Below are 15277 nucleotides of genomic sequence, written 5' to 3' on the forward strand. Positions count from 1 at the left end.
AAGGGTTCATGGGCTTTTGAGCCTTTGAGAGGTCATTGTAGTCTTTTGGTTTTTTTCTCACGTACTAGACAACACAAACTGAAACTTCAACCATTTTGTTGTTAGTGCAGTAATTTCTGGTGAATTCAAATAGTGCTTCAGAGGGTCAGTTACTCATTTTAGTGGAAAATTTCTTCAGAAATTACATCCTTTAATTTTATATACCTCTTACAGTAAGGCAGGTAACTCTGTTCCAGTGCAAAGCATCAGTATTGTCTCTGTTGGAGTCACAGTTTGCACACCTGCTTTTCAGCCCAGTTGTGAAATAAAGACTGGAGCCACTTCCCAGCGAAAACACCCCACCTTCACCAGGCTGTGACAGACCAGATGTTTCCAAAATTCACCAGGAGATTTTACACAAGAGAAGAGCAGCAATGGCCAATCTCTCATTTTTCTGTCGTAGCCCGAAGGTGTGGAGACGTGTGTACTTCCACAGGGACGCTGCAGCTGCCCAGAATACAGGAACATATTTCATGTACTGCATGATTATGTCTAAAAAAAAAAAAAAAACATTTCAGTGCACAAATGTAATTGAGAGGTCTCAGCACAGCATACACTATGTTTATCAGGGATATAAGTTAACGATGCAAGACCTGTCCTTTGGAATGGTATCCCCCCTTTTGTTGGAGCAGGTCTGTATGAGTTTGCCATGAAAGGGAAGCCTCTTCACGCTGTGTTGATGTTCTTCTTAGAGTACGTGACTTACATTCACTTTCAAGATCCTGCTAGCCTGTGTTAGGAGTTTGCAGTATCTGGGAAACAAGCTTAGAGAAACCTGTCCAGGGTGGTTTACGGTGCTGGTGGAGCACTCCAGCCCTTGGTACCCTTGTCCTTCAAAGCTCTGTTTTTACAGAGCAAGAAGGCCACCAGCGCCTGACAGCTGGGCAAGGTGCTGTTTGATCGGGTGTCCCATGGGTCAGCTCACTCCTGTCAGAGGCAAGGATTAATTCAGAGGGGTTTTGTGGCAGCCTGCCATCCCTCTCAGAAGCCAGCTGGGGGGATGTGTTCCAGCAGTGGGTGAATTTGAAGCCTTTGGTCTCTTCCTGCCTCCTTTAGACACCAGACATGGGGTAGATGGTGCCTAGAGTTACCCAACTGATGTTTCTCAATCTGCAGTTCCAATGCACAAATCGGAGCTAGCCAGTTGAATTTGAACAGTCATTTTGCTTTGGATGTTATGGTTTGCTTTTTCAGAGCCCACAACAGCCCACCTCAAGGGATGTGCCATGGCTAATCCTCATTGTCCTACCAAAAAGGGTGGTTTAAGCAGCCAGGAATGCATTTACGTTGGCTCTCAGTTTGTTGCATCGGATGCCTTCACTTGGTGCAATGTTGGCATCATGTGGAATAAAGCAAGCAAATAGGAATGTAAACACACTTTTGTATCCCAGGGCTCTCAACTGGTCTGGGAATGGGCGGACCAGTTTAGCTTTTGGTCTTATATGGTTGAGCATGAATGGGAATCCAAGCAAAGCAAGTTACCAGCTCTTTTCAGACATTATTTGCTTTCGTGATTTTTTTATTTTTCCTCTCCACATTTAGCAGAAGCTTTGTGGTGTAGTGGAGGCGGCAGTAGGTCAGCAGCCAGAAGACATGGGACTTATTCCCAGCTCTTCTCTCCTCTTTGTCTTGTCTCTTTGGACTGTTTTGGTCTACGCTTCTCGTAGCACCAGTGAGCTCTGATCTTGTTTGAGCTTTCTAGGTGTTCCAGCAATGCAAATAAGAGCTAGTGAGGTGCAGATATCCACCTGAGGGGACAAAGGAGCTGGGCAGGGAGTTTCTAGAGAAAGACAGGGCTGCCAGGAGATTTCTGGCCTGTTTTGCTAACCAAAGAAGTTTAGTTCAAGGCTTGCAAAGGCTTGTCTGAACCAGGTCTCTGAGAGCTTTTGGCTTGACCCATTTCTGGTTTGGAAACCAAGCTGTTGTCTGAGGATCAGTATCCCACAGAAATTTTGGGGCAGAGTCTCTTGGGAAACAAATTGTGTTTGGGTTCTGCTTGTAGAAAGGGAGAAAAACAGGTTGAAAGGGTTGGGGAAACAAAGAAGTTGTGCATGACCCTGGAAATGTTGCATAACTGAGGGTTGAAGAGTCTGGAGAAGCATGGGAAGATCCCAGCTGCGGAAAGCCACCTTGGCTTTGCTCCTGTCCTGGTGACTGCTCTTAAAATCCGGATGCACTTAGCAGCTCTTTCTGCTGATGTTTTAGGGTGGGATGGTGGAAAACAGTTCTGTAGGGAATCCCATAGCAGCATATGTCCTCAAAGGGCTCAGGAGGTCAGGCTGGAGCTGAGGTTTTTGTGCTGATATCGGCGGAGTCTGGGGTCATGCAAGGTCTCTCCGCTGTAGATACCCCATCTACTTTGGCTCATAAGCCCTCTCATGGGTATTGGGGAGACTTCTAAAATAAATCTGGCAGTCATCTTTCTTCTCCCTGTCATGTCTCTAGGTAGGGAATGACTAGACCTTTTATCCACTTGTCCTAGGAGAATTTGTACCTTCTGAAAAGCTCCTACAGTGAGAATGAAGTTGGTCTCCTGCTGCACCTCCCCTTCTTTTCATTTCCCCATTGCCAAGATGCAGCAGACTTGGTCATTCCTGAAACAGTGACCGATTGTCTGGTTTGGCTGGTTCAGCTATTTGCTAAACATAATGCTCTTTCATCTTCGAGGAAATCGTCTGGACACCTCCACCAGAGTGGAGCTCGCTTTATGCTGCCGTTTCTATAGGCAAATAAAAGCAGCTATTTTCCCAGTTTAAACATAACCCGATTTCTCTATGAATTAGAAATATTTGAGGGCAGGGGAAAGATTGGTTTTTACTGAATTTTTAAGAACTATAGTCCTAAATTAACAAGCCAACTCACTCTTTTCCTGCCTGAGGAAAGGATTCCCCTCCTCCTTCAATATTTCCCTTCCCCCTAAGAAATAACGACAGTGCTCACACTTCATCATTCTTGTCGGGACCCGAAGGGCACCGCCAGGGCCCTCCCGTGCCGTTTGCGTGATGTACGGCTTTTTTTCATTGCTCCCTGGGAAATGAGGACACTTTGGCTGAAGTCTGAGATTTCTTTTCACTGGTAGCAGAGTAAAAATGTTACAAACAGAAATCCTCTTTCAGAGCTTCACCATCAAGAGAGGAGACAGTCATCTGTCCGCTTTCATCTGCTTAGGGTTTTGGGAGCTGTAAAAGCCAGTGCCTTGCTCATTTTACTGTGTTTCCTGAGATGACAGGAAGGAAAGCGTAGGCTTCTGGCTGCGCTTCAGCAGGCTGAGGTTCAGGAAAAAGACACAGCTCAGAACTGACTCCAGTCCAAAGCCCGGCTGGCTGGTGAGCAGCGTTTGAGAGCAAGCTTGTATTTCTGAGAAATTAATACAGAATAATCAGTAAATAATCACCAAAACCACTGTGCAACATTTATCATGTTGCAAATGATGCAATTCTTTCTATATTGTGATAGCTAAGGATTTGACCAAAAGAAAAGGGACCAAGGAGAAATACAGCCCAACTCCTTCCTCTAGAGAATGAGTCAAGTTCCTTGCATGCGGTTCCAGTACAATGAAATTGAGAAGTCTGGCCAGCAACTGAGTTCAGCAGGAAAGCTGAGGACAAACTTTTGTGCAACTGCTAATAGGTCCCCCTGCCGTGACCCTGCCGGATGGGAGGAAACAAACAGCCCTTTTTGTTTTGCAGTTCATGACGAAGAACCCCAACATGCGGCTGGGCAGCTCGGGGCTAGGCGGTGAAAGCGCAATTCTGCGGCACGCCTACTTCAAAGATCTGGACTGGGACCTGCTGAACCAGCGTCAGATGGAGCCACCGTTCAGGCCCCGAATTGTACGTGGGAAGAAGGGATGGGGGAAAGGGATCATGTTTTTTTTTCTCTTCTGGGCTCTATCAGCAGATTTATTCCCATGAGACAGGAAAGGAGGTGGAGAAAGGGCAACCTTGACACAAAAGCTCTGGCCTGAGAGCCAGGAGATGAGATCTTTGGTCTTGTCTTGGCTGCTGTTTGGCCACCTGGTGTGGTGCAGGTCGCTTTTTCCCTTCATGCTGGATTTTCAAACCCAACTCAGCCAAAAGAAGCAGGTTTGTAAAAGCAACTGCAGCAGATTAGTCACCTAACTACCCTTTGCCTCGCCCCAAATATAAAACAGGGTAAGTAATCCTCATTCTGACCACTCCACCTACCTTTTCAGGACTGGGCTGTCTTTCTTTTGTCTCTCTCTGTCTGTACAGCACCCAGCACAGGGTTCCCTGCTCAGGCGCTGTCAGGTCAGTGGTTCAAATGGCAGACAGGCTGCAGAGGACAAAGTGCTGCCCCTTTTCCCAGTGGTGCTACACAGCCCAAAGGATGCTCTCCATGGAGAGCCTTTCCAAGGCATCTCTACAGCTTCCTTGCTGTTAAAGTTATCACCTGGAGTGGCTTTGTCTGGTGCTGTGGTCACTCTGCAAACTCATAGTGGCAGTGGTCAACCCAGACCTGCTCCATGAAGCTCACTGAGTGTGGGATCAGGCACTCAGAGTCGCTGTGGCAGCTCAAGATCAGGGCCTTGAGTTGTTTCTCGACCAGAATCAAAGACCTCATAAGTCCACCATGAGCTGGACAGGATCTGGGAACATTAGACTTTAATGTCAATAAAACATCTTGTTCTGGATGTAGGAAAAGCACACGCCTTGTCAAAATGTGCCACAAACCCCGTTTGTGTGTGTGCATTGTAAACAGTCCCACTTTGTGGCACGCAGCGAGGAATCCAGCACCTGGAGGCAAGCCATTCGTCTTCCCACGGCCCAGTAATTCATTATTGTGCAAGTTTAATGGCTCGCACATAGAGGAGTGTACGCCCCCCCCCAAAACCCAGCAGAGACGCTCTGCAGATAAGGAGGGACTGTGTGGAGTCAGCTAATTGGAAACATGGCTGATAGCTGCTTCAAATGGCTGGGTCTGTGCTGACACTCGAGGAAAGGAACTGATTTATGTGCCCTGCCCTGCCACGTCTGAGGCAACCCCTCAGAGGTGGTGTCAAGTTAAATCAGAGAGGGGTTTGCCTGTCAGGAGCCTGCAGAGGCTCTGAAAGGCTTTGCAGTGTGAGAAGCTCTGTGGGGGCACTCACTCCAATCCCAGATAAAGCTTTCAGTAAGCTCAGCCCGGGTTACGGAGGGGATGGTTCATTGCACTGAAGACCAGGATAAAGATGCATAGCGAGGATGAAGCAGATGATACGTACTTTTGACATCTCTTTCCTTTGTCTTTTCCATTTGACAGAAATCCAAAGATGACGTGAGCAACTTTGATCCAGATTTCATAAAAGAGGAGCCCATTCTGACTCCCATTGAAGAAGGAATTCTTCCGATGATAAACCAAGATGAATTCAGAAACTTTTCATTCACAAGCCCAGAACTGCAGCAATAGCTACGGCTCTGGGGAAGGGCTGCTGAGAGGACTGGGGGGAAATTAAATTAAAACCAAGTTTACCAGAAATTTCATTCTCAAGGAGTAACAGTGCACTGACTTTACGTGATACAGCAGGACCACTGTCAACGTTACCTTAATGTGAAATCGAAACCTTCCTGTGTTTGTAGGATTTGTGCAGCTCTTGGATCAAATATTGACGGGGTGGAGCAGACACGATATTGTAAATAGCTGATGCAGACAGAGAATTGAATGCTGAGCTAGATGGCTCAGCCTGGATGTCACTGCTTGCAGTGGATTCGAGGAGTCGGCGTGAGCATGAAACAAGTGTCTTGCAGCTCTGAGCCAAACAGACTTGTTACAATTCTGATTGTTTGCAAGACTATTTTGAGGAGTCCCAACACGGTCCGGCGTTTTGGAGTTGTGATCCAGCATCCCATGGCCTGACTGAACCAGGTGTTCTACTGACTTTACCTGTTTCTGCAGTATTTATTTCTTTCCGAAGGACAAATGGCTCTCTTTGCCACTGTTTGGGTTTTCATGTGAAATATTTCATTGTGCTGACTGGCAGAAGGGGAAAAAAAAAAAACAAATTCCCGTGCCCCGCACAGATTCTTCCAAAGCAAAGGGAAGTCACGTGCTCGTAGTGTTTTACTGTTTGTGCGATATGAAAAGTTTTAGTGTTTGCATTCTGTGAAATGCCTTTTTACATCATGCATCTTCAATGCTCCTTTCTTTGCCTCCCAGCTGTTTTCAACTATAACGTAACTTGTAAAACCTTACTGTTTATTTAGGCCCATTCTATTTAATTATGCTATACAGAGCCCCTTTTGTGGGTTTAGTGCCTCATTAAAATTTTGATCCAAAGTGGTAGCGCTTAAATTATTTATAGCGTTATTGCGATGGGAGCCGCAGAGCTGGCAAATTGCTTGAAAGCAGGGTTGTTGACCAACAGGTAACACAAAAGGATGACTTTCTCCCATGAGAATGATAAACCTTATCTGAGAAACAAGGTGACTTGGTCTGGTTGGCATTTAAGGGCTTATTATTCACAGGGCACTTCTTATCAGTTGCAGCCTCAAGCCTCTGCCAGAGGCCGACAGACAATTTTTCAGTGCAGTTTTTAGAAACCAGACACTCTAGGAGATGGTTCTGTGCTGTCCCCGCTCTTCTGGAAGTTGCAGGATTTTTCTGTGGCCCCATGGCACACCGTTGCACTCCTTGCTGGGCTAGCCTTTTCCTTGGGCAGATGTGAATTACTGGGGAAGGTGAGGGATTTCAAACCTTGTGCAAAGCTGGTCATGTTTGTATAGTGTTGGTCACATGCTTTAACTTGAGAGAAGGATGAGGTATGGCAGAGAGGAACGCTTCTGCACAGACCTTGCACCACTGCAACAGTGAAGGTCATGTAGGGGAGCATAAGCTCCTTCGACAGGTGCAAGCCCTGTTGCAGCACAGGCCCACCAGTATGTATGTGCTCACCTGCTGAGAGACCGAGTTAGAAATAAGCAATCAAAGCTGAGATTTACATACCAGTGTTACCCTTTCCCACCCAAGCCCTCTCTACTTCACTGACTCCCTTTTACTTCTACCCCTAAATATCTGCTGAACTGTTTGACAGCAGTTCAGTTACTCTTGGACTCTTCTTGCCTTTGTGCGTGTGTATTATACCAGTTCTCCTTCTTCCTTTCTTTCCTCCATTTCCTCTTTCACATAAGCACAGCTTCATCCTCTGGTCTGCCTCCCTTCCATTGGCGTCTTCTGGCCACATCGCAGCCAGCCAGCCTCTCTTTTCTTTGCTGGTCTATAGATACTCAGTTTCTTCAAAGTGGGGCAAGAGAGGACGAAAGACAGGTTGAGTAATGTAAGTAGAAGAAGGAAGAGCAGATATCCAGAAAAATGATCCAAGAACCAGTCGTGCAGGCTGACTTGAATTGCTTTCCCATCTAGGAAGAAATGGTACAGGGATGATTGCATTTGCATGAGGGGGCCACTGTGCATCTTATTCACCTGTGAATTAAGCGTAGTGTTCACCTGTCTGGTGCAGGAGTGACCCTGGGCAACTCCTCACTCAGTTTCCCAGCGTTACGACTGCAGCCATGTTGACTTGGCAAGGGGTGAGTGCAGCTAAGCTGGACACCAGGAGGAGAGCACCGAAACTTCCTATGAATTTTGCGTTGACAGCTTTTTGACTCTCCCACTGTTGAGGATTATGAATGATCTCTCCTTCCTTGGAGATCAGTGCAGGAGAACAGTAAGTGATATACTTTTTTTTTTTGCCAGCATGTTTGTGTCATCCTAGGGTTTCATTGGTTGTGTTATTTCTTGGGCTCTGGAGACCTTCTGGACTGATTCCTGCTGGAGAAGGTTGTGCCATAGTGTTGCCTTCCCCATCTCATCTCCATGGCCCAGGATCCAAGCAGCTTTGCTTACACCACTGGCAGTATGAAGAATGTGGAATATTCACGTTTGGAGACTTTTATTGGTGCAGCAATACCCACCAATCTGTGTCCTGAAAGTTCGGGGAATGGAAACTAAGACATCTTTATAGGTGCTGTTAGAATTTTTGTGAACTGTGAATCAGAAAACTTGTAGATCACTGGAAGATGAAAAATGGTGTCAAAGGACACCCTGGGAAACAGGAAAAGCTCCTGCCTTGGCCAGCCAGTACCTGCTTTGCCCAGGGCTTGTTGGCTTGATGGGGCAGGGATCAAACAATAGACTCATAGAATACCAGGTTGGAAGGGACCTCAAGGATCATCTGGTCCAACCTTTCTTGGCAAAAGCACAGTCTAGACAAGATGGCCCAGCACCCTGTGTAGCTGAATCTTAAAAGTGTCCAGTGTTGGGGAATCAACCACTTCCCTGGGGAGATTATCCCAATGGCTGATTGTTCTCATTGTGAAAAATTTTCCTCTTGTGTCCAGTTGGAATGTCCCCAGGAGTATCTTGTACCCATTACTCCTAATCTTTTCCATGTGACTCCTTGTAAACAGAGAGTCTCCATCTTCTTTGTAGCTACTCTTTAAATAGTGGAACACAGTGATAAGGTCTCCCCTAAGCCTTCTTTTCTCAAGGCTGAACATACCCAGTTCTCTCAGCCTTTCCTCATGTGGCAGGCTTCCCAGTCCTTTGATCATCTTTGTGCCCCTTCTCTGGACCCTCTCCAGCCTGTCCATGTCTTTTTTGTATAACAGAGACCAAAACTGAACAGTGTTCCAGGTGTGGCCTGACAAGCGGTGAGTAGAATGGGATAATGACTTCTTTCGCTCTGCTGGTGATGCCCTTGTTGATGCAGCCCAGTATCCTGTTGGCTTTCTTTGCCACAGCAGCACACTGTTCACTCATATTGAGCTTGTGGTCCACCAGGACCCCCAGGTCCTTTCCCAGCCTGTGCTGCACTCCTGCATTATATTTTCCCAGGTGCAAGACCTTAACCTTGTCCTTGAACTTCATAAGGTTCTTGTTAGTCCACTCTTCCAGCATATACAAGACCTCCTGCAGGGTGGCTCTCCCTTGTGAAGTGTCCACTTCCCCGGTTGGTTTGGTATGATCAGCAAACTTCATCAGGGTACGCTTCATCCCATCATCCAGATCACTTATGAAAATATTAAACAGCATTGGGCCCCATATCGATCCCAACCTTGTGACAGGTTGCCAGGTTGAAAAGGAGCGATTGACCACCACCCTCTGGGTGCAGCCTGTCAGCCTGTTCCCCACCCACCACGCAGACCACTTGTCTAGACTGTAGCACATCAGTTTCTCTAGGAGGAGGCTGTTGGAAACCATAGCGAAAGCCTTGGAGAAATCCAGGTAGACCATGTCCACCAGTAGCCCGCCATCAACTGAGCAGGTTCCGTTGTCATAGAAGGTGATCAGGTTTGTCAAATATCAAAGGGAGGTTCTTCCCCAGCTTCACTTCTCCTTGATTTCAAGTGGCATCAGGGTCACTCTGCCCTACCATCACCCTTGCTGGAAAGTGCATGTGTAGACTCGTGCTTGGACTAGAAGCCTAATTTTCTGCTATAAAGCTATTTCCTTGATTTTCGTAATTTCACCTGGATCTTGCTTCATAATTTAGGGCAGCAGCTCTTCCCCTCCATTGCCTGCCTGGAACACACATTTCTACATAATGATTTCAGCCACTCGAGTCAGCAGATCCTGAGTCAGCGACATTTGGCCGAGGTCCCTGAACTCTACCATACTTTTTACAAGGCACTGCCATTTCGATTGTCTTCCCTCCAGACTCTGTTGGCAGCATGGATGAAGATCAGCTCATTTGCAAGTATCTATGCGATATGTTTGCTCTTGAAAAAGCTGAATTAGTGTTTACTCTGCCATTGAATATGTAAAGAAATATTGATCTTTTTTAAAAAAAAACAAAGCAGGGATACAAGAAAAGAAAGTGTTTTTCCATGAGCTAGCCTGCCAGCTCTTTTGGCTTCATTGCTTGCCTAAGTGGATGCAAGATGATTTTAGTCTATTAATTTAGTCCTGGCTTTAGGAGTATATTAAGCTGGCAGCCACAGGTTTGTAAAGTTTAAAGCATAAAATGCTTGTATTTGCTCCAGTGCGAAATCTGGCAATAGAGCAAATTATAATTAGTTCCCTTTGCACTGCTTTTAGTGCTTGCATGAAAAGGGAAGGTCCCTTTGATGTCTCTAAATTTGTGTTCTGTGCAATCCTTTCATTTTCAAAGAGGTTCATGAAATTTAGCTATAAAATTTAGTGGCCTACGTCTCATTCAAGGCCTTTGAAAGTTGAGGGTGAGAAGCAGATGGTGTAGAATGAATAGATGAAAATTATCTCGCATCTACTTGGGCTGGCTCTGCTGCCAGAAACATCATTTTTAATACCACTGCTTGATAGGCAATGGAAAAAAAATCTCACAGACTCCAAGTGCCTAAGGGATTTTAATGTAAAAAATGCAATTCTGACTGCTGGATGAAGAGGCTTTGAATGCATTCTCAAAGACTGGCACAGGTTCCTTACTCCTTGTGAAGTCCTAAATGGTTTGCAACAGTATTTTCCCTTGAAGCTGTGTGCTCCTCCTGCCGAAGTTGCTGTTTCTCCAGTTGGATATGAGAGAGGCTCCGGTGGCTGTGGTATGAGGACTTGATTAGCGATACCCAGAGCCAGGAGAAATGAAGAGGAAAACGTGTTTGGAATCATCTGCTCTGTCCCCTGGCCAGAAAGGAAAGAGCCGTTCGCTGCTGCCTGCTCTCTGTTGGTTTGCTCAGCTATTCGAGTGTGTGGTCAGGAGGTTTCTGCTCCTCTCCGGGGAGACCATTTCACAGCTTTTACAGCTCTTGCTGCTAAGTAAATTTCCTGATATTTGGAAATGACGTGAACGAGATGAAAATCTGTCTTATCATGCCGTTAGGATTCTCACTGGAAGCTGCAAGTCAGGATTTTGTATTACTAAATATGTACGGGGCTGCCAAACCGGAGCATTCAGAAATGATGACTCAGGTTGTCTGAAAATCATGGCTCACTCAGAAATCAAGAGCTTTCTGAAATAACGAATGTCAAAGTATTTTTCTTTTTTTTTTTTTTTTAACATCTGGATTATGAATACTTTGGATTCTGACTTGCACTTCTTCCCCACATCAATAGGAGCTGGAATGTTGTGTAATTATAATTTTTTTTTAGATGAAAGCTGGAGTCCATGAATTGATGTGAAGCCAGGCATTGGAGCTTGGAGGAAAATGCCAAACACCAAGATAAAACTGTGAGAACAGAGGGCATGAGTTTTATGTATTTTTCCATCTCTTCCTATTCTTTATGTGTAGTCCCCACAGTGTGGTCCATTGCCTCCCTGTCTCACAACCCACATAACAGGACATGCAGCGTACAGGAGGCACAGGAGTGAAGAACGAGAAGAGGAAGGCTGGGGAAGGCATTTACATGCTGTATAGTCGCTGTGCGTAGGGCCTGTTCAGCAGCATTTCTGAACTTGTGCATCAGTCCTTGCACAAGCCTATCACCTGTTGCCTTCTGCAGCCCGTTCCCCGCCTGCCCCGCTGCCTGTCCTGCCTTCCCTTGGGCACAGCGCTCTGCATCGCCCCTTGGGCCCTCATCGGATGGAAGCGTCCTGCTGATGGAGCCAAGCTTGTAGGAAGGTCAAAAAGTGTGGAAGAACAAGAAGTAGTGTTGGTGCTTGACTACCTGGGTGTCTTCTGGTCCTGAACAATGTGATGGGGACTTTGGTACAGCCAGGGTCCCACTGATGTCCATATATGACTGGCAGCTGTGGGAGAAGATCAGGCCAGGCTATCTCCCCTCTCACACCTTGTATTAGAAGCTAGAAAAGAGAGGGGACAGGAGGGTGTCCTTGAAGAAGTGGGGTCACAACTCTGGGTTGTGACCGAGAGGGTGGAGTATATTTTGTAAATGCCTCAGGACACTTGCAGGTGACTAGTGGAGACATGTGAGAAAGTTGCCCTTTCATCTCTGCTCCCGTCCACACCAGGGAAAGCAGATGCTTTTGCCTCGGTGAGAGCGGTTGGATTGAGGATACTTGGGGACCACAGGTCTCAGGGATAGTGGGAGTTAGAAGGTGCTGTGGCAAAAGGCTGCTGGGCAGAATTGCTGAGGAACATCCCCAAACCCTTTCATCCCAGGAAGGAAGCTTGAAACAAGCTTGGGTCAGACAGAGACAGAGGCTTGATCGCGTGGGCTCCCGCTGGTAACATGTCAGTGTGAAGGTTTCAGCCCTGACATGGTTTTAACTTGCCTGTGGTGTCAGCTCTCCTGCTCCAGCTCTGAGCTCCCACGGCTGCTGTTGGCAACAGGTCTTATAAAAGTGGGGTTGAGAGATTTTAGCAGTGAGTTCAGGATTGCTCAAAACTAGTGACTCAGTTCCTCCAGTGCTTCCTTCCCCCCTCCTTCAAATGAGAGGTTTATTCATCACCTGGTTTCTCATTTCCAAACGTTTAACAGGGACTGGGGTCAGAGCCTCAGTTTTTCTACAACAGTGAGAACTAAAACTGTGTTTCTTCTTAAATGAAACCTCTTTCACCTTCATCTCACTTGGTTCCAGGAACAAGATCTCAAGATCAACACCACCACTGTAGCCACTGCATATGCCAAGATAGACGAACATTGAAGAGCTGTCAATAAGCCCTTTTTGCAGATGAGCCAAGGTGTGCTGTGGTTGGGCTGGGAGTGAGAGGCAGTTTTATGTTATCTTCATCTTATCTGCCTCTAGACTCAGATGGGAAGCAGTTCCAGGCCTCCCAGTCATTACAGGCCTGTCTACTCACCAGAAATACCTTCTGCACAGGAGTCTTGCTTTCTTTTCCCAAATGCAGTCTAGAAGAAACAGGGTATTCAAAGCTTTTATTAACGGAGTTTGGTGCTAACCACAGATTTCTTTTGTTCTGAGACACAGGGTCTCAGTTCACCCCAAGATCTGGGTTGTTGGGTTTGCAAGTGCCAGTGGGACTCTGGCCGATGTCTCCAGTATCTTCTGGAATGTTGGCGTCTTCCAAACTTGGAATGAAGGCAGCACCGTCGATAGCGCAAACCTTCTGACTTAAAGCAGGAGGGCAGTGTTACGGGTGAGTAAGTATTTCACCTAGAGCTGAGTCACCATTATTTTTAAGCTCTGTGAACACACTCTGAGGCTTGAGCTCAAGTATTGTTATCTGATAGACATATCTCAACATGTTGCACTCCTTGGGGCAACCTTTCTGTTTGCCACTTCTCAGGCCCTTTGTTCTTGCACATCGCTAACCCCTTCTCCAAGGGGAAAGCTCGGTGGTGGTTTTGTTTGGCTGGGTGCTTCTGCCACTTCCCTGGACGGTGGAGAAAACCTGCCTCCAACTGCCTAGGGAGACTGGTCAAGTAAGCCGTATGTCACACTATAATGTTCCCTTTCGAATGCTCGTCTCAGTAGCTTAAAACTCAGTTTTAAGCAAGTGTGGCCTTTAAACCTGTTCAGCTAGGCCTGGACTTCAGCAAAATCCTTCCACTTGTGGGAACCTTCATCACCAAGTTTCACTGGGGCTCCCTGCAGACCCACGAAAATTGCCACGTAGAGCCTGCGTCTAAATTACACCCTAGCAACTGAAGGCTGTCTTTTGTTTTTGCTCCTAATGAGCAAGAATTTTCCGCTGCCAGCTTGGGATGCCTTCTCTAATCTGTTACCCTGACTCCTTTAATTTTCCTTGCACTGCAACAATTTAGCATGGCCCCGGGTCTCCTGCCCATGGCAGGCATTTCCCTCACGCTCGCAGAGGGGAGCTCTGCTGGTGCCGATCTGGTGAAGATGTTGTAATCCAAAATGGAGCTGTCTCTCAGCTCTTTTGGTGAAGCCCGGTAATTTGTCTGAGATGGAAAATCCCCAAACTGCAATCAGGGCTCGGGACACTTAAGTGGAAAATGACAAAATTGTAACATGGCTCATCTCCTCGTGGTGAGTTATGCTGTGTCTACATATAGACCTAACAGCATTGGTCTGGACCAGCCAGCGCGACCGTAAAGGTATCTGGGCCTTTGTTTCGGCTCTGTAGCCTCTATATTGGGTTAGACATAGAGGAAGCGAAGCACCCATGGCCATGCTGACAACAGAGGTTTGTCAGACATGAGTGATCCTCGGTTCCTCTGAAAGCGTCTTGGGCAAAAAGCCAGTGACCTCCTCTTCTCTCCCATTTAGCCAGGCCCAGGCAGAGGGGCTGGGAGGGATGGATGGATGCTCTGTCCTCCCACTGGGAAGGGACATGCCTCCCGGGTTAGAGGGAGGCCTCCACGGAGCCTGTTGGGGGTGGCCAAATTTTGAAGGTGACCTCATGTAGGTGTCTCTTGGTTTTGGTGGCGCATGAGTGTATCCCAGGGACTCCTAAACACTAACAAATGGCTTAGGAGGCCCCAGCAGCAACTGGAGTTCAACACTGGGCAGCTGGCCCACAGCATCCCGCTTTGGAGACTGCTTCCTAGGCAGAGACAAGGCGTGAGCAAGGAGATGCCTGCAGCTACCCAGACCTGGAGTGAAAGCCTAAATGTAGCAAGCGTATTAGTGCTTAGCTGGGCTAGAAGATGCACATGAGGTCACTCAGGGACTTTGCCTTAGTCCTCCACCCACCCGTGTCCTCAGGCTGGGGCCGTGGCGAGCAGCTCCTAGGGGAGCGGAGCCTGCCTGGTGTGCAGGACCTTGCAGCTGGGCATGCCGGCCGCAGGAGAAGGCACGCTGTACAGCTGGTCTCTGGAATCAGGAAACTTATTTTAGACGGCATCTAAATGAGCGTCCTCCTTGACAATCAGCCATTGAAGCCTGAGCTGCTCTTCGTGCCAAGACCCTCCCCTGCCGCTCGCTCCCGGCCTTTCCCGCTGGGCACTGGTGTCCATGAGCCAGTCGTTTACAGGGCAGTGACCACAAGCAGCAAGAGCCCCGCGCCGATGTAGGGTCATCAGGCAGAGATCGCACAGGCAACACCTACGTTTCTATATCTCGGTGTCCACGTGGAAGCAGGATTCTGCAGCTTATTTTTATTATCGTTGTGAAGTGAATCTGGCAGCTTTCTGAGATAGGATACGAGATAAGCCTGCAACAAACCCAAGCAGACAAGTAATTTTCTTTTAATTGCTGTTGTAGGGCAGTAGAAATGAAAAACCATGTGTCCAAGGGTATACACGCCCTCATCCCCTGATTAGATACATATAATGAGATGGAAAGCTAATCTATCATATTTAGAATCAGTCAATTAGAGGGTTAGGGCTAGAGATGCATTTAGCTTTAGCATTAGGGAGATATTTAAACCACATGCTGTACTTAGTCATTACCATGCTAAGTGATAGTAGATGCAGGTCACCCTATATATGGGCCATA

General features: G+C 47.1%; 1 protein-coding gene across 1 annotated transcript in view; it reads left to right on the forward strand.

Annotated features, from left to right (window-relative positions):
* PRKCH (protein kinase C eta) overlaps positions 1-6309 on the forward strand; it is a 119634-nt gene extending 113325 nt beyond the window's left edge. The window contains exons 13-14 of the mRNA XM_086748192.1: positions 3729-3872; positions 5302-6309. Of these exons, the coding sequence (XP_086604318.1) occupies positions 3729-3872; positions 5302-5448 (291 nt within the window). The 3' untranslated portion in view covers positions 5449-6309. The remainder of the gene's footprint in view (positions 1-3728; positions 3873-5301) is intronic.
* Positions 6310-15277: the final 8968 nt, after the last annotated feature.

The sequence above is a fragment of the Chlamydotis macqueenii genome, chromosome 5, assembly GCF_036417535.1.
Source record: "Chlamydotis macqueenii isolate bChlMac1 chromosome 5, bChlMac1.mat, whole genome shotgun sequence".
NCBI lineage: Eukaryota > Metazoa > Chordata > Aves > Otidiformes > Otididae > Chlamydotis > Chlamydotis macqueenii.